The 24,011-nt window shown below is 37.2% G+C and overlaps 1 protein-coding gene across 6 annotated transcripts in view; it reads right to left on the reverse strand.

Annotated features, from left to right (window-relative positions):
* Nucleotides 1-418: 418 nt before the first annotated feature.
* JMJD1C (jumonji domain containing 1C) overlaps nt 419-24,011 on the reverse strand; it is a 367,699-nt gene continuing 344,106 nt past the window's right edge. For 3 of the 6 annotated variants that reach the window (XM_023205122.3, XM_031936177.1, XM_023205124.3), the window contains 9 exons: nt 22,426-22,704; nt 19,147-19,315; nt 18,496-18,586; nt 17,505-17,635; nt 16,350-16,472; nt 10,812-10,951; nt 9,414-9,590; nt 1,628-1,759; nt 925-1,333 (listed from right to left, as the gene is read on the reverse strand). In XM_023205122.3, coding sequence (XP_023060890.1) covers nt 1,244-1,333; nt 1,628-1,759; nt 9,414-9,590; nt 10,812-10,951; nt 16,350-16,472; nt 17,505-17,635; nt 18,496-18,586; nt 19,147-19,315; nt 22,426-22,704 — 1,332 coding nt within the window. In that variant the 3' untranslated portion in view covers nt 925-1,243. Of the gene's footprint in view, nt 1,334-1,627; nt 1,760-9,413; nt 9,591-10,811; nt 10,952-16,349; nt 16,473-17,504; nt 17,636-18,495; nt 18,587-19,146; nt 19,316-22,425; nt 22,705-24,011 lie in introns of all 6 variants that reach the window. The other 3 variants (XM_023205127.2, XM_023205126.3, XM_023205123.2) reach the window with 2 other exon arrangements.

The following is a 24,011-nucleotide window of genomic DNA, read 5'->3' on the forward strand; positions in this document are numbered from 1 at the left end:
TCCTGGCTGAACCTTGCCTGAAGTGGAGGGTGGCATAACAGATTACATGGAGCTAAACGATGGTGACACAGGGAAAAACAGTATAAGCAACTTGCAAGGTGTTACAACTTGGACTCCCACTTTCTTCTTTTAAGCTAAATGCTTTCAGATTAGAAGGAAAGGCTATCCTCTCAATATCCTGCAGGTGTCAGTGGAGACCTACATCTTTCCAACAACTTAAAGAGTTACGAATACGTAAGCCTCAAGCAACCAACTGACAATAGCAGCCAGCTATTAAAACCAAGACTTCAAATTAAAACTTGCTAAGGTCATACAGTAAGTGGCAGAACTCATATTTATACCCAGGATGACTGACTTCGGGCTCTTCTCTGCCCCCAGTGGTATGCTTGTCAACAGAGGGAGAACTCTGGAAAAAGTCAATTTTTGATAAAGTCCTTTTAATGGAAAATGTAAAACCCCTTTCAACTTTAATGTACAAAGCCATATGTAACACTTGCACTTTAACAAAAGCAAGCCAATGTTTTAAAAAAATACATCATTAAATGTATATATGTATATATTTACATAGCATATTAAGTTTAATATTTAGCTTTAAAAGTTCACATAAATTTTACCAAAATGAGACAATTTTAAATAAATTACACCTTTTGAAAATGTTTAATTGTACAGTCAATAGCTTCAACAAAATATTGAAATGTCTGTATTTAGTATCTACTTTATATACTTTATACTTTACAAATTTTACAATTATTTGGCAGTAATTTTCTGATTATGACATGACTGCTGTGCGATTCAGCAATTTCCCAGATGCAGGCAATAGCTGGTGTTTGTGTCCTATTCTCACAGTAACTGTCTCAATGTAGTGAAAAATATCAGTAATTTTAGTAAACTGTACAAGGTCACATTTACACTTGATCAACAATATAGCATAGAATTTTTTATTTTTTACCAAAAATAAATACATCATTTTAAATCTGGCATTTTCACAAACATCATATACACTATAATACAAAACAGCTATATAGTGCTGCTTTTAAAATTCTGTTTGTTTTATAGCTAACATTGAATCACAGGAGCTGTGACATAGGCTATACTGCTGCAGTGTCAGTAACAAGTAATTACTACAAAGAGAATTTCTTGGCACTGATGGTTTTATGAAGCGTAAGTCAGTGTGCATACATATCATCATTCAAGGTTAAGTAATCCCAGTTCAATGATCTAAACATATCAAACTGGATCACACTTAATTTTCTTCCATATCCTCTACTTCATCCTCATGTATCTTCAAGGCTCTCACCATTTCTTTGACGGCATGATACAAAATATTTTTAACCTGAAAGAGATGTTGATATTTCTAATCACTTCAGTTGGATAGAAATTAAAAAATGACAACTTCCAGATTTTACAAAAAAAAACTATTTTAATAGGGGCTTAGGAGAGCCAAATATAAGAAAAATGTTAAGCCAAAAGGGACACTATAAATCACACAATTAAATACACGTTGGTGTTAATCTTTGTCACCCTAATGTGACCCAACTAGGCAATGACTGCCTGAGCTGTTCTACATGTATCATATTTCTGAATATAAAAAGCCTGCAGAACAGGACCTAGAACACCCAACTCTTACCTGTAGTTTATCATCATAATTGATTTCTTCCTTCAAAAGTCTCAGTTCCTGTGTTAAATGAAATGACTCCACAAGATGTTCTGGAGACACAAAATCTTCAGTTACCTGAATACAGCTGTGAAAATTCTGAACCTATCCCCAAAAGAAAAACAGTGAAATACAAGTTTTAGGAGGTGGAGCAAAGAAAAGCCGAGTTATTTAAAACCAATAAACACAAGAGACAATTCTGCTGGAGAATTTACGTTCTCCAAAACATCAAATGGATTTTAAAGCAGAAGACCACATTTTATGAGAAAGTTATGTCACTGAAAAGCTTCATGTAAAGTGACTTTGTAAATGGAATATTTTTAAATGATAAAAAGAAAATAACTTTTCCAGGAATCCTTTGGAGAGGCTGATAACCAGATATTAAATTATTAATTTTGCCAAGTGGACTTTTAAAAAATGTGTTACTTTTAAAAACTAACTTGAAAGAATTTATGAGGCAATCTATCTGAGTATGTTTATTGTTGCTCCATTGGTTTTCAGGATTTTGGTCATTTCACTGTTAACTCTTACATCAGAGAATAAAGAAAAGGAAATGAAACTTTTGTTAGGAACTGGGATGGAAAATGTAGTTCCAGACAGATCTAATGACCTCGAGTGAGTTTCAGAAATATCCCAGGATTTTGGTTATTCGTGCCTTTCTTTTGTGACTTTCTTTCAAATTAGCCAATTAAAGATACCCCTTCAATCACCGGTGACATCAGCACAACAGTTTTTCAACAGTGTTCTTTCTCCTGACTAAACAGTTTTCCCAAGAAGCCAGTCAATAGTCTTATCTGTTATTTGCTCAGCATTTACAAACTGACTTTGCACTTGACTATTAGAGCTGCTTTCTATTAATGCCAGTAAAACAAGAAAGGAAGGCCCAAGCTGATCCAATCTGGGATTTCTAGATTGTCTTCTCTTGATATTAAAAAATGTCACAAAAATTCCTGGGAAAGGAGAAATAATTGAAAAACTAAGCATTTAAAGTTATTCTAATTTTAAGTATGCAAAATAAATTTAATTGGGAGTGAGATGAAGGAGATAGTAAGTGGGAAATGGAGACTGGGGGAAAAAAAATCTAATTGATGATAGGGTGATGGAATTCCAGAGGGGCTAGAATTCCTCCTCTGGGCATAATGACCACCTGAACAGCTGCTGAAGTCTGCAGAGTTCTTTAACTCAAGCACTGTGCCTCTATTGATAACTTGGTAGCATAGTAAAGTAAACATTCTCTTTCTTTAATCATTAGGCTGTTGGTTCCTCTGGAGGATGAACATAGTGGATGCCTCATATTTTCAGCATTTCTGTACAGTCTCACTGGCTCTTCATAATGTGTCTGTAGAACAGATGCTCTATTTCACAGAGCAGGAAACTATGGATGAGATGTTCAGCGCCTGTCCCAAGACAAATCAGCCAATAAATGGCAAGTCAACAGGAGCCCAACTCCTGCGGTGTCTTGTCTAACAGATGCTTTACAGTTCTGCTTATTAACTCTCTTACCAGCATACACAGTCTCCAAATGCCCTCTCTCCTTATATCTTTCATTTATCTGAACTTAAGGAGAGTAAGTCTTTCCAAAGTTTTAGCATGAAAGAACCTTTTGGTGTATCTAGCTCTAGCATGTCCTAAAATCATTTGTAGCTCCAAAATGTATACTTGGTTCTTTTTAAATACAATTTCTCTGTATTGATATTCTCACTTTGTTCATCCATCATCTTCCTGGTTTCTGTTAGCTCTTTGAGCATATTTAAGGCAGTTGTCTAGTAAGTCCAATGTCTGGGCTTCCCGGGGAAGGTTTTCGCCAATTTATTTTCTCCCTTTGAATGGGCCATACTTTCCTCTTTCTGTGTATGCCTTGTACCTTTTTATTGAAAACTGGGCATCTGAACATTACAATGTGTAATCATAATCTCTCCCTGCCTCAGTTTGCTGTTGTTGATTCCTGAGGGCTGCAGTCATCCACTTGTTTAGTGACTTTCCAAACTGTTTTTGCAAAGGCAGTATTCCTTGTTGGGTGTGGTCACTGAAGTCTCTGTTCCACTATCTCATTGGTCAGCCAGTGCCCTAACAAGAGATTTCCTTAAATGCCAAAAATCAGCTGCCCTTTTCTTCATTAAGCAGTCTCTTGGTTGCTGTGTAAGTTTTCGATTAGATTCCAGAGTTCTGAAAAAGTTCATTCTGTCAGTCTTTGCCAGCTTATGGTTGTTTTAAAATGACTTTTAGAACAGTAACCTTTATTAGTGCTTACAAGATGCTATTAGGTTTCCTAATGACCCCTACCTGATATATTTTGCATAAAGGCTTGAGGGTTACTTTGAAGAGCCCAGGTTCAGTTTTAAAGCAGAACACAACTCAACTTCTCATTTTGATTATCCCTTTTCTTTGTCACATTTGAGTCATTTATATTTCACTTCCTTGACATTGTCTTATTCATACTTGCCTAAAAGCATCAGTTATAAATAGGTAATGTTAAGAAAATATAATTTGTATTCACAGTAGGATTATTGACACTGTGATTGCTATTCACTCAGTTATTTGTGAGAACTTAGTGTGGAAAGATTTTGCCAAGAAGTCCTTTTGGTCATAAGAATACAGAGAATTACAACTTTAAAATTTTCTAAACTCATGATAAATAACCAAACACAATCAATTAAACTCAGTATTTTTGGGCAAAGTTTACTAAAGATTATGTGTTAACTTAAAAAAACAAAAAACAAAAAACGGTTGCTGTTTTTAAGTAAAGGCCACTCTAAACCTCAGAATACTACAGAATCCTGGAGGTCAGTGTCATTGCTCTGTGGAGGGATGTACAAGAGTTTCACAGACTGAGTCCCAGTTACTAAGAGAAGATTTGTAAGTCTCCTATTCTAGAATAGTTCTTAGCATATAAACAGGACTGTGGCTATGCTGCTTTCCCTCAGCTTGCTAAGATTATACCCCTCAGCTTCCTTGAACAGACAGCCCACTCTTCTCTCAATTTGGCTCTGGCAATGGTCATTGTTGACAGGCCAAAGAACAGAATCTTGTTTCTTCCCTATCACTGTTGGCCCCTGTCATGCAGAATCACTTGGTTGAAAATTTTTTGATAGTTGCCTTGGGTTTGCATGAGATTCCTATTTGTGTGGTTTCCAAAGTGTGGTCCCTGGACAATAAAATCAGCATTTCCTGGAAACTTGTTACAAATCTACAGTTTCAGGTCCCTCCCCAGACCCACTGAAATCAGAAACTCTGGTGGTGGGGTACAGCAATCTGCTTTATCAAGCCCTCCATGAAATTCTAACTGATGCTAAAGTGTCAGAACACTGATTTAGAGTCTGATTATTCTGAGGGCCACCTATAGCCTACTGGAAGTGAAGTCATGAACAGTTTTCAGAACTTCTAAGACCTAAACAGGCTGTAAGTAATAATGCATCTCAAACACAGGTTAATATTGTAAACACTTATTACTTATTTTCTCTTAAAATTGCATTGCCACCAATTATGAATTATGGACAACATCCTTTCAACAGAGTATAAAAAGCTGTGTTGTTGTCATTACACACATAGGAGAGGAAAGGTGGCAATTCCCTTTTGTATAGCTGGCAATTTCTGTGCCAAAATATGTAGCAAAGAGATTAGATCTTGTTTTGGATCACTCAGCAATTTAGTGGCAGAGCTCAGAATATAATTTGTCAGTCTAGGTAATATATGCTGCCTTGGTGTATTTAGATATAACATTTTTTATAGATGAAATCATATTTCTATAATCTATGTGAATTTTCTATCTATCTCAAAGAAAATGTGTATAGTCATAAAGTGAGTTCCAACCTAAGTAAACTTTTGGAAGTAGCCAGAGAAAGCACATATAGGAAGAAGTAAACATTTACATGTTTTACAAAAAGCCCAATATATATAAATTATAGAAAGCCATAAATTTGTTTTCATCTACCCTTGTGCAAAAACATGTTGTTATTGAGAACATATTTTCAGGCCTTCAGAATAGAGATTTATTAATAATACAAACATTAAATGCATTATTCTAGGCATGGGAAGAGAGCAATGGAAAAGATAAATCTCTTACTTCATCATGCTTACATTCTAGTGGGGGTTAAAAGACAATGAGCAAAGTGAGTAAATTATAAAGCATATTTTAAGGTGACAACTCAAATGGAGGAAAATAAAGCAGGAAAAGATGACAGAAAGTTGGGGGACACAATTTACAGCTTTAAACTAGACCTCACCAAGAAGGTGAAATTTAAATGAAGTCTAAAAAATTGTGAAGAAGTAAGTCTTACAGATACCTGAGAGACAAACGATTCCAAGTAAAAAAGCTTAACAAGCACAAAAGCCCTGGAGAGGAAACATACTTGGTGTGTGTGGAAGTAGCAAAGAGGATAGGATGGCTAGCGAGGAACTAGGAGAGCCATATGAGATGAAGGCAGTCAGATGGAGGGGGAAGTGGATATGTAAACTAACCTAACTTTTAATAAGGTCACTTTGAGCCTACTAAAAGACCATTCTTCCCAAAAAAGTAGCAGCAGGGAGACAAATATAAGCATGAAATCTCTTTGGCGTAACAATGATTGCATCTGGATAAAAGGAAATGGGGGAAAATGTGAGATACTGAATTTTCACTGTGAACTTTTTATACTTTTGAATTTTTCTATTTATGTATTATATTTTCAAAAGAAAAACATTAAAAAGTAGTATTTTCAACAAATAGTACTGGAACAGCCAAATCCCCATATGCAAAAAATTGAACCTCAATCCATACTATACACTACATACAAAGATGAACTAAATTGCATACCCAAATATAAGACCTCAAACTACAATGGTTCTAGAAGAAAATGAAGAGAAAATCTTAGTGATCTTGGGCTAGGCAACAATTTTGTAGATGCTATGAAAATATCATCCATAAAAGAGAAATTGATCAACTGGACCTCATCAAAATGAAAAAACCAGCCAGGTGGGTTGGCTCATGCCTATAATCCCAAAACTTTGGGAAGCCAAGGCAGGAGGATTGCCTGAGCCTAGGAGTTTGAGACCAGCCTGAGCAACATAGCAAGACCCCATCTCCGTAAAAAATTTTAAAAATCAGCTGGGCATGGTGGTGTGCATCTACAGTACCAGCTACTCGGGAGGCTGTGGTGGAAGGATCACTTGAACCCAGGAGTTTGGGATTACAGTGAGCTATGACTGTGCCACTGCACTCTAATCTAGGCAACAAAGCAAGATACTGTCCTTTAAAAAAATGGAAAAATAAAAAAAAACATGCTCTTTGAAAAGAGAAGCTACAGGAAAATGTATTTGTAAAATACATTATCAGATAAAAGACTTATCAGAAATTGGCAAGAAACACTCAATTCTCAGAAAAAAAGCAGCTAAACATACAAAATATTTGAGCACATATTTAACCAAAGCAGATATACAGATGGCAAATTAAGATATAAAAAGATGCCCAATGTTTAGTCATTAAGAAAGTGCAAAGTAAAACCACCATGAGACACCACTGTACACTTATTAGAATGGTCTAAAAACAAAACTGACAGTAACAAGCACTAGTGAGGAAGCAGAGGAAATGAAACTCACATAACCTCGCACTGGGAAATGAAAATGCAACAACCGATTTAGAGAACAGTCTGGCAGTTTCTTAAATTTAATCATACATTATAGTATCACCAGGCAATCCCACCATTCAGTATTCACTTAATAGAAATAAAAATCTATGTTCACATAAAACTATGTATATGAATGTTTATGATAGCTTTATCTATGACTGCCCCAAAGTGGAAACAACCCAAATGTACTTCAGCCAGTGAATGTACAGATTTAAAAATTGAAAAAAATATTCATACAACTACCCAGCAATAAAAAAAAATAAACTGATAAACACAACAATAGGGATGAATCTCAAATACACTAAGAAAAGCCAGACTTAAGGGGTACATATTGTGTGATTCCAAATGTATGGCATACTCATAAAAGAAGAACTATAGGGACAAAAAAGCAAGTTAGTTGCAGGAACTTTGGGTGGGAAGAGGTTGACTATAAAAGTGCAAGAGGAGGCCGGGCATGGTGGCTCACGCCTGCAATCCCAGCACTTTGGGAGGCTGAGGCAAGCAGATCACCTGAGGTCTGGAGTTTGAGACCAGCCTGACCAACATGGAAAAACCCCATCTCTACTAAAAATACAAAATTAGCCAGGCGTGGTGGTGCATGCCTGTAATCGCAGCTACTCAGGAGGCTGAGGCAGGAGAATTGCTTGAACCCAGAAAGCAGAAGTTGCAGTGAGCCAAGATCGCACCACTGCACTCCAGCCTGAGCAACAAGAGCAAGACTCTGTTTCAAAAAAAAAAAAAAGTGCAAGAGGGAATTTTTTCAGAGTGATGGAATTGTTCTATATTTTGATTATGCTGTTACCTAACTATGCATTTGTTGAAACTCACAGAATTATACATTAAATAAGGTAAATTTTACTATATACAAATTATGTCTCAATTTATAAAAATGACTACCTAGGTTAACTTTATAAAAACTGACATTGGATAAACTGAGTATGTGGATAAAGATCTTCAAGGGAATCTACTTTGTATTATCAAAGGATTATTCCTATGTACCAAAAGATTTATAATACTAGTCTCTTAAATAGGCTCTTCTTTTGAGGGCATTTACATTTGAATACAGATTAGCTGTTTTCTGCTAAGAGGCTAGAAGTCAAAGAAATGGTGTATAGGGTGTACAGGTTAAACATGAATCATAAATAATAAGACATCTCTGAAATAATCATAAGTCCATGGGAAAATATAATCACCCAACGTAAATACATTTTTTTTTCCAGGAAGTTATCATAGAGAAAAAGGTACATTTATTATGACATTTGTTTTTTACTACTGTATCATAAATACCATTTGAGATCTAATAATGATAAATCTGACCCTGAATCATCCTAAAAGCTAAGCAACTATTATCATCTAAGTAGTATTTGTATGGAATAGTGTCATAAATGCTAAACAGTCAATGACTATACTTATATAAAATGTGAGAAAATTTCCTTGGTAAACTAATATACATCAGCTACATCTCAATTACTTAGCAGTGGAAAAGGTGGAGAACCAACTCTTGAGGAAAAGCAGTTTTTTGAGTTTTTTCTGGTTTCCCTGGTACACCTTGTTAATATTAAGGGCTAACCTGGGCAGTAGTAGCCCCATTCCACCTATAGGAATCCACTGTGTACTTTTAATCCCATCCTCCATAACCACCCCATCTATTCTATGCCATTTTTCCTGGTGTTGGAAAAATTAGGTATTTTAAATTAGGTATTTATTTTAGTTTTTATATTTTGTGGATTAAGTTACATAAATTACATACCATCTTTCTTTAGACAGGCCCCTGCTATGCTATCATGCTGAAGAGAGGCAGGAGGTACGCTTAAAGCCTGATAAAAAGTCTGTATACTGTGTCCCCCAATGCTTTTAAGCCTCACTATTCAGAGGTATATATGTCAGTAGGAGGGCGTACAAATCAGATTTCAATCTATTAAATCAGAGACAGTATACAAACAGAAATCTGGCTCATGTTAAAACAATTTAAAATCTTAAGGTAATTATGTCAGATTTCTACAAGTACTGGGATGTCATTTTAATAAGGCAGACTGGTGCAGGTAATTCTCTTATTTGTGTCTTCTATTTATATCTATACTAAGAGCAATTTTTTTTTTTCCAAAACTAGTTCTTTCAGTCAGTAAAAGATATACTAGAAATAAGTTTGTATATACCTGATGAAGTGCTCCTGCTGGCAAAACAATAGCATCACCAAGGAACTGAATAAGAGTACAGGTTCTGACTCCATATTCTTCAAGCAGCCTTTGACGGAGCTTTTTATTCACATACCAACTTTGGTCACGTATTGGATCATGTTCTGGTAGAACTTCAAGGCCTTGTTCTTTTGAAATCTGAAATATGAATTAAAATAGACACCCCAATTTAAGTAAGGAAATGGTAAATCCTGTTCAGTTAAATTTCAATTTTATTTGTAATAACAAGTCTTTTGTTCTCAGAATCAATGGAACAAGTGAATGAGCTTCTTCGGTTAAAGAATAACATTCTGCAATAATTTGGAAAGCCAAAGAATATAAAACAATACAGCAACACTGAAATGCTGTTAATAGTTTACTACTTCCTGCCTCCTTCCACTGTGAAGTTTCCATCTATCTGGTTTCCTTCCTTACAATTGTTTCAAAAGTATAGCACATAGATGAGGAACAGGGTGGTTGTTTATTTTACCAAAAGTCAAACCATTCATATATATGGATTTCATAAACATTTACAGATCCTTTTTTAAGGTAAGTATAAATACCTTTACATGGCTAACCTTCTAGTGCTTGAAAAATCAATTTCAAGGGACTGTTTAATCCGTTAAATAATCTGCTTTAGAAGGCACAAATTATCATACTTCAGATTAAAATACAGGTAAATATTCAGGGATAAGATGGAACAAACAAGGCTATAACTCTTTTACTTCACATTGATCACAGACAGAACTTATATCCTTTCAGAAAGATGATGTATCAGCACTGAAGATTTCTTAAAAGAAATCTCCATAATTACGAAGTTTAAAAAGTACCTGAGCAAAGGGTTTGAACCAATTATTTCAGGTTGATATATACATTTCTTTCAGAGTATATGACAACTATAGGCAAAGTATGATTACTCAAAATTTGAGTCTACTCAATAAGTATTATAGTATCAGATGTGATAGAGTAGAATCATTCCCTAGGTCAGCAGCCAAAAATATCTATCAGATTCAAAGAAAATAAAGATCCTACCTTCTTTAGATGTTTCCATGAAATATTTATTTTTACATCCTGCAACTCCAGATAGCTACTTTTCGCCACCCAACTAATATCTGCTCATCAACAGATTAGTCTTCTATTAACAGGGAATGGAGGAACACTACCAACTGGGAACATATCATTCAAAACCCCCCAAATGAAACAGGCTTTCAAAGAGGAACAAGAGAAAGAGGGCTTTGATTTTCAACAAAAAAACTCCATCTACTTTGAAGTAAAAATTATGTAATGATCTTATATTGCTGAATGCCAAGTGAAGGTACGCTAACAATGAATAGGTCCTTGCTCGAGCGGAAGAGATATTATTTGCAAACTAACTTATACCTTTTGAAGAAATTCCCTTATCTTGTCAACATCTTTCCCAGCATAAATATGCCACAGAGCACCAGGTATTTCACTTGAGTCCTTCAATCTTTTCCTTAAAATGTCATCCAAATCTTCTTCCTCAAATTTCTTGAGAATTCCTGAAGCAAAGGAACATATTTTCAAACTGTTGGCAGAGACTACCAGAAAGCCAAGTCTTCTCAAGTTGATCTGTCAGAGCAGCAGAGTGTCAGTGCTTTTTTTTTTTTGTTCACCCAGGCTGGAGTGCAGTGGCTTGATCCTGGCTCACTGCAGCTTCCGCTTCCCAGGTTCAAGCAATTCTCCTGCCTCGGCCTCTCACGTAGCTGGGACTACAGGTGCACGCCGTCACACCCGCCTAATGTTTTGTATTTTAGTAGAGGCAGGGTTTCACCGTGTTGCCCAGCTGGTCTTGAATTCGTGAGCTCAGGCAATCCACCTGCTTCGGTCTCCTAAAGTGCTAGGATTGCAGGCATGAGACAACTGTGCCTGGCCAGATCAGTACTCTTAAAAAGGAGTCAAACACAGTTACATGTTCATAACTTTTAGGACTACAAGAATAGATAAGTGGGTACAAAGCAATAGTGATTTTCCCAGTTTGTTTTCTGCGAACCAAAAAGCAGGAGATAGAAAACCTAAGAGCTACTATGTAAAATTTAACCACCCTCCTTCCCTGTCCAAAGGGGTGGTCCTAACAATGACTTGTAGTCATAGCATTTCCTAACTTACAAAGTTCTCTTACTGTCACTATTTATTAGTTGGCCCCTATGCCTACTTAAGAATAAGGGATAACCTCTATTTTATACCTGAGTAAAAGGGTTCCAGGAGGTGAAAGGTTTTACTCATTACCATTACTAATGAATGGCAGGGCAAAATGTATTCTGATTAATTTCGAGGGGCTCTCATATTTGATAATGGTTAATCTATAATCAAATGCAAATGTTTCATGAATAAAGTTGTGGTTTTGCGGAAAATCAAGCCATCCTTCTAAAATGTTGACAAACTAAAATCCCTACAGAAAAACTTCAGAAGTATATAAACAGAAATAGTAACTGGTTGTAAGTGTAGGATCACAGGAAGGTCCTTTTTAAAAAACTGAGTTCATGACAGTGAACATTTAAATAAATATTCTTTTTAGAAATTTTGTATAAATTTAAGGGGCACAACTGCAATTTCTGTTACATGGATATATTGCCTAGTGGTGATGTCTTGGTTTTTAGTTATCATCACCTGAATAATGTACATTGTATCTACTAAGTAATTTCTTATCACCCACCCCTCTTAACCACCCCTCCTCTGAGTCTCCAATGTCTATCAGGATAAGGAATCAACCTAAGTGTCCATCCACGGATGACTGGATAAAGAAAATGTGTGGCCGGGCGTGGTAGCTCACACCTGTAATCCCAGCACTTTAGGAGGCTGAGGCAGGTGGATCACCTGAGGTCAGGAGTTCGAGACTAGCCTGATCAACATGAAGAAACCCCCATCTCTACTAAAAATACAAAATTAGCTGGGTGTGGTGGCGCATGCCTGTAATCCCAGCTACTCGTGAGGTAGAGGAAAGAGAATCGCTTGAACCCGGGAGGTGGAGGTTGCGGTGAGCCAAGATCATGCCACTGCACTCCAGCCTGGGCAACAAGAGCAAAACTCCAAAGAAAGAAAGAAAGAAAGAAAGAAAGAAAGAAAGAAAGAAAGAAAGAAAGAAAGAAAGAAAGAGAAAAAAAGAAAATGTGATGTATATACACAGTGGTATACTATTTAGCCATAAAAATGAAATCATTGCTGGGTAGGTGGCTCACATTTGTAATTTGTAACTCCAGCACTTTGGGAGGTCGAGGTGAGTGGATCACTTGAGCCCAGGAGTCTGAGACCAGCCTGAGCAACATAGTAAAACCCGTCTTTACAAAAAAATAAAAAAATTAGCCGGGCATGGTGGCACCTGCCTGTAGTCCCAGCTACTCTGGTGGCTGAGGTGGGAGGATCTTTTGAGTCCAGGAGGTTGAAGCTGCAGTGAGCTGAGACTGTGCCACTGTACTCCAGCCTGGACAACAGAGCAAGGAGACCCTGTCTTTAAAAAGGAAAAAGAAAAATCATGTCTTTTGCAACAACATGGATGGAACTAGAAGCCATTATCTTGAGCAAAACAACTCAGTCAAAACCACGTTATCACTTGCATAAAACTTTTTAAAGAAAGCTGTTACCTGCTACAAAGTATATATCAGATGTTTCCTAATTTTTGTGACAGTAATGTCTTTTTCACATTCAAACTTAACTGCAAGTTTTTTTTTTTTTTTTTTTTTTTTGAGACAGAATCTCACTCTGTCGCCCAGGCTGGAGTGCCGGGGCGCAGTGGCACGATCTCAGCTCACTGCAACCTCCGCCTCCTGGGTTCAAGCGATTCTCCTGCCTCAGCTTCCCAAGTAGCTGGGACTATAGGCATGCTCCACCATGCCCAGATAATTTTTGTATTTTTTTACTATAGATGGGGTTTCACTATATGTTGGTCAGGCTGGTCTTGAACTCCTGACCTCAGGTGATCCACCCACCTCGGCCTCCCGAAGTGCTCGGATTACAGGTGTGAGCCACTGCACCTGGCCAGCTGCAAGCACTTCTTAATTGAAACATTTAGTAAGTGTTTACTATGTGCCAGGCACTGTCCTAGGAAGTTGGGGATTACAATTAAGAAAGATCCATTCAAGAGCTCATGGAGTTAAAGAGGGTCCTAATAAATCTAGACAAATAAACATCACATTGTGGTAAGGGCAATCGTATCAGTACAAAGGGTACAGAGAGAGGTTAATTCCTCCAGTGTTATCTGTGACAAAGTTTTTTCCCAGTCATGGTAAAAAAAAAAAAAAAAAAATTAAGGGCAATGTAAAAAGTTGATCATAAAAAAATCATCCTTTACTCTGATTTCTTTCTCTTTTTTGTTTTTTTGAGATGGAGTTTTGCTGTGTCATCTAGGCTGGAGTGGAATGGCACAATCTTGGCTCACTGCCACTTCCACCTTCCAGGTTCAAGCAATTCTCCTGCCTCAGCCTCCCAAGTAACTAGGATTACAGGCATACACCACCACGCCCAGCTAATTTTTGTATTTTTAGTAGAGACTGAGTTTCACCATGTTGGCTAGCTGGTCTCAAACTCCTAACCTCAAGTGATTCACCCGCCTCGGCCTCCCAAAGTGCTGGGATTACAGGCATGAGCCACTGAGCCTGGTGTATCTTTCTTGTAGAGAGAGTTTAAAATGTTCTCTTTAAAAAATGACAGTTGATGTTTTTAAAATCTGTTTTCTTAACAAAATTAAAAGCTGGAAACTTTGAATTGGTTTTCTGACTTTCTTCCTTTAAATTTTACTGCTCTAAAAATTAAAAGTACATGAGGCGGGGGAGGCATCATAAGAAAGAGAACGATTGGCTAGAGTAGAGTAAGTTTACTTTCTTTAATGAAGACTTCTAGGGTGAATGATAATCTGAGTTACATTTGAAAGAATGAATTATAGGAATTTGCCAGGAAGACATGGAGGAAAGAGACACATGACAGATGGAGGAAAAAAGCATTATCTTTTAAGTATTTTTCAATGTGTTTCAAACATTATTATAACGCTAAAACGTTGTTTGTGACCACCTATAAAAAGTGACAAAAACTTTTTAGATAAAGAGAGCCAAAGGATTATTTAAAATGTTGACATTCTCCTGAAATTTTTTCAAAAGAAATATGCTAGAAACAGACACTGGGGGATATGCATAAACCAAGATGAGGAAGAAAGTTCTAGCTTTTAAGGACATGAATGAATAGTAATGGAGGAAAGCAGGTTAACTTCTATATTGTAATTTCTAAGTGCTACAGGGAAAGATCTGAACAAACTATAATGAGATACAAAGGATACAACTCCATGGCATCACAGGATTAGAAAGGATAAATAAGCTGAACCACAGGTCACATTTCTGTGGCAGCGCTCAGACTATAACTCAAGTGTACCCACTGACTGTCAAATCTCTGGGGGATGGGAGTGGTAACCTATTATAGTCAATAGTGTCAGTTAAAAAGCTGAGTAGCATAATGTAAAAATGAGTTTCTACAGTTTTGATGTATTTTAGGTTGGGTATTATAAAATTGTCAAATGTACACAAAAGTAGAGTGAATACTATAATGAATCCCATGTCCCCAGCACCTAGCCATTAAGCTATAGATCCACTCTGGGATCCAGATATAAAATTGATGATCTATTTCATGGCTGGACGTCATCCACAGAATTTCACAGAAAGTACATGTGAAGTAGAAAAGGTAGAGAATGTCTGAAACCCCAAAGAAGTCTCCAACTCCATAAGGTGTCAGAATCAGAAGTGGCATCACAGAAGCAGAAGACTATATTCAAAGAGGTTGTGATTAATGGTGCCATTTTTATAGACAAGGGTGAGTAATACATGAACCAGAAAGATACACTGAATTATCCAAGTATGTGTGAGTGACAGCAGTAGCAATAGTAATTTCAGACCAGTATGGGATAAGACTGCAATGAACTGAAATGTAAAAGGAAAGTGACAGAGATGGTAAAATATTTCTTACGAGGGTAGAAGCAATAGGATGAAAAGGTTTAAAGGAGGCTTTCTTTCGAGAAAGAAAAAATAATCTTAGACTTTGCTTTTATTGTACAGAAAAAAAGCCAATGGAGAAGAAAATGTTAAGGGCCTAAGATTGTATCTATGTCTTTATAAAGAAGGGAATAACTGACAGAGCATGGTTTCAAAAAGAAATTCAGGGGACAGAAATGAAAACCTATGTACTGGATAGAAAGAGGTTACTTCCACTTAAAAGACTCCCTTCTTCCTCTTTTTACTGGAGGGGAAAAAAGAATGAGCCACAAACCATATTTTAATCATCTTTAGAACCCTAGGACTTAGTTTCTATGCTTCAATAAATGTTTTCTTGTTGGTTTGTTTTTTGGTTTTTTGGAGATAGAGTTTTGCTTTTGTTGCCCAGGCTGGAGTGCAATGGCACGATCTCAGCTCACAGCCACCTCCGCCTCCTGGGTTCAAGCGGTTCTCCTGCTTCAGCCTCCCGAGCAGCTGAGATTACAGGCATGCACCACCACACCCAGCTAATTTTGTATTTTTAGTAGAGACGGGCTTTCAGCATGTTGGTCAGGCTGGTCTCGAACTCCCGACCTCCAGTGATTCACTCGCCTCGGCCTCCCAAAGTACTGGGATTACAGGCATGAGACACTGCGCCTGTCCTCAATAAATGTTTACAAGTGAGCTTAACAGTGTATTTTCATCAACACAATACTTAATGATAGAAAAGAAATTAAAATATTCACTTTTAAAATTAAAATTTCACTTAGATTAAAAAAAAAAAAGGAAAATTACTCAATCTTCAAGTAATAAGGGCTAAAATGCCCCTACATCCATTGCAATTCTTTTTGAAATCTTCACTGTTAACTCAGAAGCTGATATTCTGGACGATACTAGTGAATGTGATTATTCAACTGTTATTTCAAAGACTACTTATTCTTTAAGTTACCTGCTTTTGAGAGAATGCCATTTCCTTTTGCTATGCCAACATAGACTAGAATATTTACAACATCAGAAACTTCAACATGGAGATTTGTTGTTCCTATATCATGATCTTTAGCAGCAACTACACCTGTGTATAAAACAAGATTTTACTTGACAAAATACTTTATATATATAATAGTATAACCAGATATCCCTCCAATTTAGCTCTATCTGCATAATTTAACTATAATTTGAATTTTAATTTCCTTATTACAAAAACCTGTTCCAAAAGCCACAATCTATAAAACACTCTATTATTTCAATAATTACATTTCTATTATAATAAAATGTACTATGGTTAAAAATCAAATTAATAAAAAAATCAATTAGCAGGTACTTAACTATATTTTGGCTGTTAATTCCTAAAATGCTACTTAATATAAAAAAGGATGGATTAAAATAACAGATTTAGTAGAAACTAAAAATCATCAGACAATTTGTACAAACAGAAATTCTTTTTTTGAGAAGGAGTCTCGCTCTGTTGCCAGGCTGGAGTACAATGCAGTGCAGTGGCACGATCTCAACTCACTGCAACCTCCGCCTCCCAAGTTTAAGCAATTCTCCTGCCTCAGCCTCCCGAGTAGCTGGGACTACAGGTGCACACCACCACACCCAGCTAATTTTTCTATTTTTAGTAGAGACGGGGTTTCACCATGTTGGCCCGGTCTCAATCTCTTGACCTCATGATCCACCCGCCCTGACCTCCCAAAGTGCTGGGATTTACAGGCATGAGACACCACGCCCATCCTTGAACAGAAATTTTTTTTTTTTTTTGAGACGGAGTCTTGCTCTGTCGTCTAGGCTGGAGTGCAGTAGCGCAATCTCAACTCACTGCAACCTTCATGCCTCCTGGGTTCAAACAATTCTCCTGCCTCAGCCTCCTGAGTAGCTGGGACTATAGGCGCACGCCACCATGCCTGGTTAATTTTTGTATTTTTATTAGAGACAGGGTTTCACCATGTTGACCAGGATGGTCTCGAGCTCCTGACCTCGTGATTCACCCGCCTTAGCCTCCCAAAGTGCTGGGATTACAGGCGTGAGCCACTGTGCCTGGCCTGAACAAAAATTTTTAAAAATCCAATATAATTCCTACATAGGAGAAATGTGAATATGTACCTACCATAAGCACTGCACAACCTGGGTCCTAGATCAGGACGTACAAAAAATCCTGGCAAATGAGAGGCCAAATTGAATTTTCCTTCTGGATTACAATATTCCGGCAATGGCAGACTTTTTAAAAGATCTTCGTATCTGAAGAATAACAACATTGCCTTCTTATAAAGATCTGCATTGATAAGTCTTTTCACATATATAATTTTCAAGTTGTTCAAAACACCAGAAGGTCCATAAGACAGGTAACAATTTTCCTTGACTCAAGTGATACTGACTAAAATAGCAATTCTGCTTCTCTAACCATTAAAAGCTGTAATAGAAGGGAGGTCCTAAACAGAGTCCTGTGTTCTTTTTTTTTTTTTTTTTTTGAGACAGAGTTTCACTCTTGTTGCCCACCTTGGCCTCCCAAAGTGTTGGGATTACAGGCGTGAGCCACTGTGCCCAGCCTCTTTAATATGAACATTCTTTCCTTCACTGCCCTAACATAAAGACTTCCCCACTGCTGAGGCTACCAACTCAGTTTTGCTATCAATCAATCAATCAAATGCTGAGGCTACCAACTCAGTTTTGCTATCAATCAATCAGTCAGACAGGGTCTCACTCTGTCACCTAGGCTGGAGTTCAGTGGCATGATCTCAGCTCACTGCAGCCCCCACCTCCGCGGCTCAAGTGATCCTCTCACCTAAGCCTCACGAGTAGCTGGGACTACAGACGCCTGCCACCATGCTTGGCTAATTTTTGTATTTTTCCCTAGAGATGAGGTTTTGTCATGTTGGCCAGACTGGTCTCCAAGTCTTGGACTCAAGCGATCCTCTCGCCTTGGCCTCCCAAAGAGCTGGGATTACAGGCGTGAGCCACTATATGACACTCAGCCTCAAGTTATTTATTTTTAATTGAGGAAGAAAAAGTCTACAGGTCACATTTACAATTACTTATTCTATCTCTGGGGATAGTTTTATCTTGATCAAAAAGTCGAGTCAAAATGAAAAGTTTCAAACCTTGCTGGCATCATAGTCTTGAAGTCTTCTCCTGAAGGCCAATCTTTCAATTTTAAAACAACTGTTTCTCCACTTTTGTTTTTCTGTCGTTCTATAAAGAATGCAGTTAATTACTAAAAGGGTAATTTCTGCCTTTTTATCTTTATTAACATTTGGAGAGAAAGAAATGTAAATGAATGAATGATGTGATTGTTGCACATTACATGCTTAATGAATGCTTGCTTACTGACTTATTACTTATGTAGTATTAAAACCTTTGTTCCTTTTTTACATAAACAGAATTCATTAAATTACCCACTTGTAATATCTCAAAAATTGTTTTTAAAAATCTTGGTAACATTACAATCTTACATTTACACTTTTAATTTTCAAAGAGTTTTACATAAATAATTCAATTTTCACAAGCTTATGGAACTGTCAAACATTTCTCCGTAAGTAAAACAGTTTAAACGGCATCTTTAAGGTCAAAGGAAATTAGTGCTAGAGACAGGTATTGGGACCCAGTATTTTGTTTCCAATTACTTGTTTCTTTTTGTTAGACAACAACGTAAAACAGATGTTTCAAAGACTTAAAATCTGTTAAGTTACATTTGGAATTTATCATTTTGAAGGAGTATGATGGAGAAAATAGTAAAATAAAAACCAACATACTTGAAACTTCTTCAAAACCATCCCAGAATTCCTTAACATTGGCATTTGAAATGATGCTATCTTTGCAGTTCAGGAGATCAGCTTGGTGGTCTCCAAAATCAAGACTAATTGATTCCGCCTTCCATAGGCTAATGTTCATTTTCTTATGCACACCAGAAACCACTGCAGGCTTATAAATAAATAGATAAATAAATAACAGTTAAAAGATACATAGACTTTTTTTTTTTTTTTTTTGAGACAGAGTCTTGCTCTCCTATCCAGGTTGGAGAGCAGCGGCCTCATCACACCTGACTGTAACCCTTTGGGCTCAAGCAATCCTTCCACCTCGGCCTGTTCAGTAGCTGACACTATTAAATTTCAAGCCTAATGAGTGATTCTCTGAAAGTGAGTGTCTCCTTTGAAATTATATAAATTCAAATTCCCTCAAAGCTTTCTTATACTTGGTGGCGGGGGGTACATGTCCTTTCCACCCAAATTCCCTAACAGCTTTCTAATAATGCAGAAACCAGTAATGGAAGATTTGCAGCTTCTAAAAAGACAATAAATGATATATAAAAACATATCTAAGAACATCTGATGTATTATTCTCAGGTTTTAAACAAATTCCTGTATTCTAATGAAGCAGAATTCTGGAATACAGAGAACACAGTAAGCTATGACTTAAAAGTCTCTGAAAAATGGTATTTACTAGGCTGGGTGTGGCAGTGCATTCTTGTAGTCCCAGCTCCCAAGGCTGAGGTGGGAGGATTGCTTGAGCCGGAGTTTGTGTCCTGCTGAGCGACACAGTAAAACCCTGTCTCCAGAAACAAACAAAAAATCTAAGTGATTATTAGTATTCTTAAACTAATTAAGATAATTAAATAATAATTATAAGATAATTAAAATTTAGGAACCACAAAAGCAGAATAATCTCTAGCTAGATTTTTTTTTTTTAAATACAAAAGACATCTTAAAAAAGAAAAAAATCCTAAAGTCTGGTTTACTACATGGTTGAATGTTCCATTAAACATTTTTTCAATGAGCCGATAATATATACGACTTTAAAAAGAGGTCCAGGTATTAGCTAACTCTTGCTGGCAATTCATGTATTAATTCCTAGTGCCTAGTACCTATCCAATAATATTCCTGCTATTATGGTAATCAGCAGCTTGTTGAAAGTAAAATTTTTAAAACAAGGTAAGGGTTAAGCTAATTAGTATATCAAAATAATTCAAAGCAGAATTCTTAGGCTATCATCATGATCTTATTTTTTTGGGAGACAGGGTTTCACTTTGTTGCCCAGGCTGGAGCACAGTGCACGTGATCATGGCTCATGGCAGCCTGGACTTATTGGGCTAAAGCAATCTTACTGCCTCAGCCTCCCAAAATAGCTGGGACTACAGGTGTTAACCACCACATCTGGCTAATTAAAATTTTTCGGTAGAAACAGGGTCTTGGCCGGGCACGGTGGCTCAAGCCTGTAATCCCAGCACTTTGGGAGGCCGAGACAGGTGGATCACGAGGTCAGGAGATCGAGACCATCCTGGCTAACATGGTGAAACCCCGTCTCTACTAAAAAAAATACACAAAAAACTAGCCGGGCGAGGTGGTGGGCGCCTGTAGTCCCAGCTACTCGGTAGGCTGAGGCAGGAGAATGGCATAAACCCGGGAGGCGGAGCTTGCAGTGAGCTGAGATCCGGCCACTGCACTCCAGCCCGGGCAACAGAGCGAGACTCCGTCTCAAAAAAAAAAAAAGAAACAAACAGGGTCTCACTATGTTCCAGGCTGGTCTCCAACTCCTGGGCTGCAGCAATCAATCTTCCCGCCTTGGCCTCCCAAAAAGTTGGGATTATAGGCATGAGCCACAGCACCAGGCCTGTAAAGCTTTCTGATTAGACTCCTTGCCAATGGTATTATTCTCTTCTAACTCAACTTCTAATCTGTCTTGCTGTCAGTTATTATAAAATGTCAATTTGATTATACAGATTCCACAATTAAAACTAGCACCTACAGTATAATGTTAAAACTCTTTAGTATGATATATAAGGGCATTTCATCATTCCTCTAGCCATCTCCTTACATCACTCTCCCCCATGAACCATCATCTATGTTGCAGATAATCACACCTACTCAGAAAGTTCCCTGAACACCTGTTCTTGTGTATGTCCAGCCTCTTGTCCATCTAGCAAAAAACTTCACTTAACCTCTAAGGAATCAATTTAGACTACCTTTTTGAGCTAGTATCCTAGCTTTGACATTTCCTTTTCTGGGTTCTCATAGCACCTTGAACAAAGTTCTTAAAACACTTAACATAATTATGAAAACAATTATTTGTGTGACTCTTTTCTACCTCAAAAGCGCACACAAATTAAATAAAATTTCAGCCCAGTAATGTCATCAGGGCTTCAAGGAGACCAAGGCAAAAAAGACATGCTAAATCTTGTGTATATGCAACGCGCAAGTGTGCATTTCTTTTTTGGGGGTGAAAGATTCGCTTTCATCAGATTTCGAAAGGGATTAGTTACCTAAAAAGATCAAGAAGCATTGCACTAAAAATAGTTCTTACTCATTTTTACATAGCTTACTCATTTTTATATTCTTACTGCCTATGACAGAGACTAGATCTCTTATTAGATGCTCAGTAACGGTTGAATGAACAAAGTAAACATTTTCCAGAGAACAAGAAATAAATTTACCAGAATAATACTGTCATACAAATACTTAATTTCTTCATAATTTTTGCATTAATGTAGTAAACTGCCATCTGAAATGTATATCAAACATTATCAAAACTTTTGTCCAACAGAAAATCATTTATATTAGAGGAGAAAGAACAATATAGTTTGTCATTCAAGATTCGATGAACTAATTCGTAAGGGAACGTTCTATGTATAAATACTACAGACAAGAACATCTACATAGGTTCATGAAAAATGCTGTTAATATTAACATTTTAATAGTGGACATGGATCTACTAACTGGACTAAAATATCAATCTAAAAAAGAGGAGAAAGGAACTGCGTTTTGTAAATTCAAGGCGCTATTACATGTCTGTTCTGACAGATCAAAAACTAACATAAAATAATCAATGCTTCCCTGTTAATTCATATTAAATCTGGCCAAAAAACAGGAATTGAGAAATAAGCATTCTGACAATCTTTTCAGTACTTTTATATCTTATTGTCCCCCAAATGTGTTAAGTACTATTTCCCCCCTCTATTTCTATCCCTAAGGAGGGAACCATTCTATTTAATAAGCTTCAGTTCTACCAAGTGTTTTTAATAAGCCTAAAATACACACCTGTCCTTGTTTCCAACATTCTTTGAAAAGCTTCCAATTATTGCTATTCTTATAATCCTTAAGCCATAAAATATGTTTCTCACAGATCCAAGAATGTGGTATATCACTGTATAATTTATTATTTTCATCCACTGCAGATATTATGCTTTCTTCAGGCTCTTCTTTAAGCTCTGGTTTTACATTTATCTTGGAGGTTTTACTTGGTGGAATTTTGTTTTCAACAACTGAAGCAATTATGTCATCAAGAATGTTAGGCATAGTCCGTCCACTTTTGCTACTCTATTAAGGAAAAAACAAAACAAAAAAAACCTGTTTTTGAGAGAAATCATATACATTTTCCTCCCACAGACTTATTTTTTTTTAAACAATATCCCTACACTCCAGAATATATGCACTTAGATTTGAGTTCCTATATTCCTGACAAAATGCAAACCAGAAATCCGGTTGTGTGAGAACTGCCAGGTCTGAAGAACTTGGAAGTACAGCCTTCCTGTCTATTACGTCGTTATAGGCCTGGGACAGAGAATACAGGTAGGTGGCATCCCTCATATACATTTTAAAAATATTTTTAGTATTTTATTTTATAAGAAATAGAGATGGGGGTCTTGCTATGTTGCTCAGTCTGGTTTCAAACTCCTGGCCTCAAGCAATCCTCCAACTCAGCCTCCCAAAGTGCTAGGATTATAGGCATGATTGACCCCCCAGCTCACTACAACCTCCACCTCCCAGGTTCAAGTGATTTTCCTGCCTCAGACTCCCAAGTAGTTGAGATTACAAGCATGCACCACCATGCCTGGCTAATTTCTGTATTTTTAGTAGAGCTGGGGTTACACCATGTTGTTGGCCAGGCTGGTCCCTAACCCCTGACCTCAGGTGATCTGCTTACCTCAGCCTCCCAAAGTGCTAGGATTATAGGCGTGAGCCACCACACCCGGCCCCCATATACTTTTATTTTTTTTTTGAGATGGAGTCTTGCTCTGTCACCCAGGCTGGAGTGTAGTGGCACACAGCACACTGCAACCTCCTCAGCCTCCCAGGTTTAAGCAATTCTCTGCCTCAGCCTCCCAAGTAGCTGGGATTACAGACACATGCCACCACACCTGGCTAACTTTTGTATTTTTAGTAGAGACAAAGTTTCACCGTCTTGGCCAGGCTGGTCTTGAACTCCTGACCTCATGATCCAGCTGCCTCAGTCTCCCAAAGTGCTAGAATTATAGGTGTGAGCCACCGCACTCGGCGCCCCCATATAGTTTTAAAATAAATTATATTGCTCTTCTTTTTTCCTGGTAAATAATTAAAGCAAAATTTGACTTCTGATTATTTTAAGTAACATTCAACATTCACTTTCATGTGGGTTTTTGCCTTCACTAGACAAATAGTTTCCAAATTCTAAAGGGGTATCTTAGGGATCTTCTGGAATCGAAGAGCCTCCCCTCCACCTTTCACCTTGGAAAAAAAGATGGAAAATGCCAGCTTTCAAGGTACAGTTATAATGCAAATACCAACATGCCTAGCAATTTGGTACACTTGATTTCATCTGCATATTGGGTAGTTCAGAGCCAAAAACCAAGTCTCCAAATCATCTC

The sequence above is a fragment of the Piliocolobus tephrosceles genome, chromosome 9 (genome assembly GCF_002776525.5).
Source record: "Piliocolobus tephrosceles isolate RC106 chromosome 9, ASM277652v3, whole genome shotgun sequence".
In the NCBI taxonomy this organism is placed as follows: Eukaryota; Metazoa; Chordata; class Mammalia; order Primates; family Cercopithecidae; genus Piliocolobus; species Piliocolobus tephrosceles.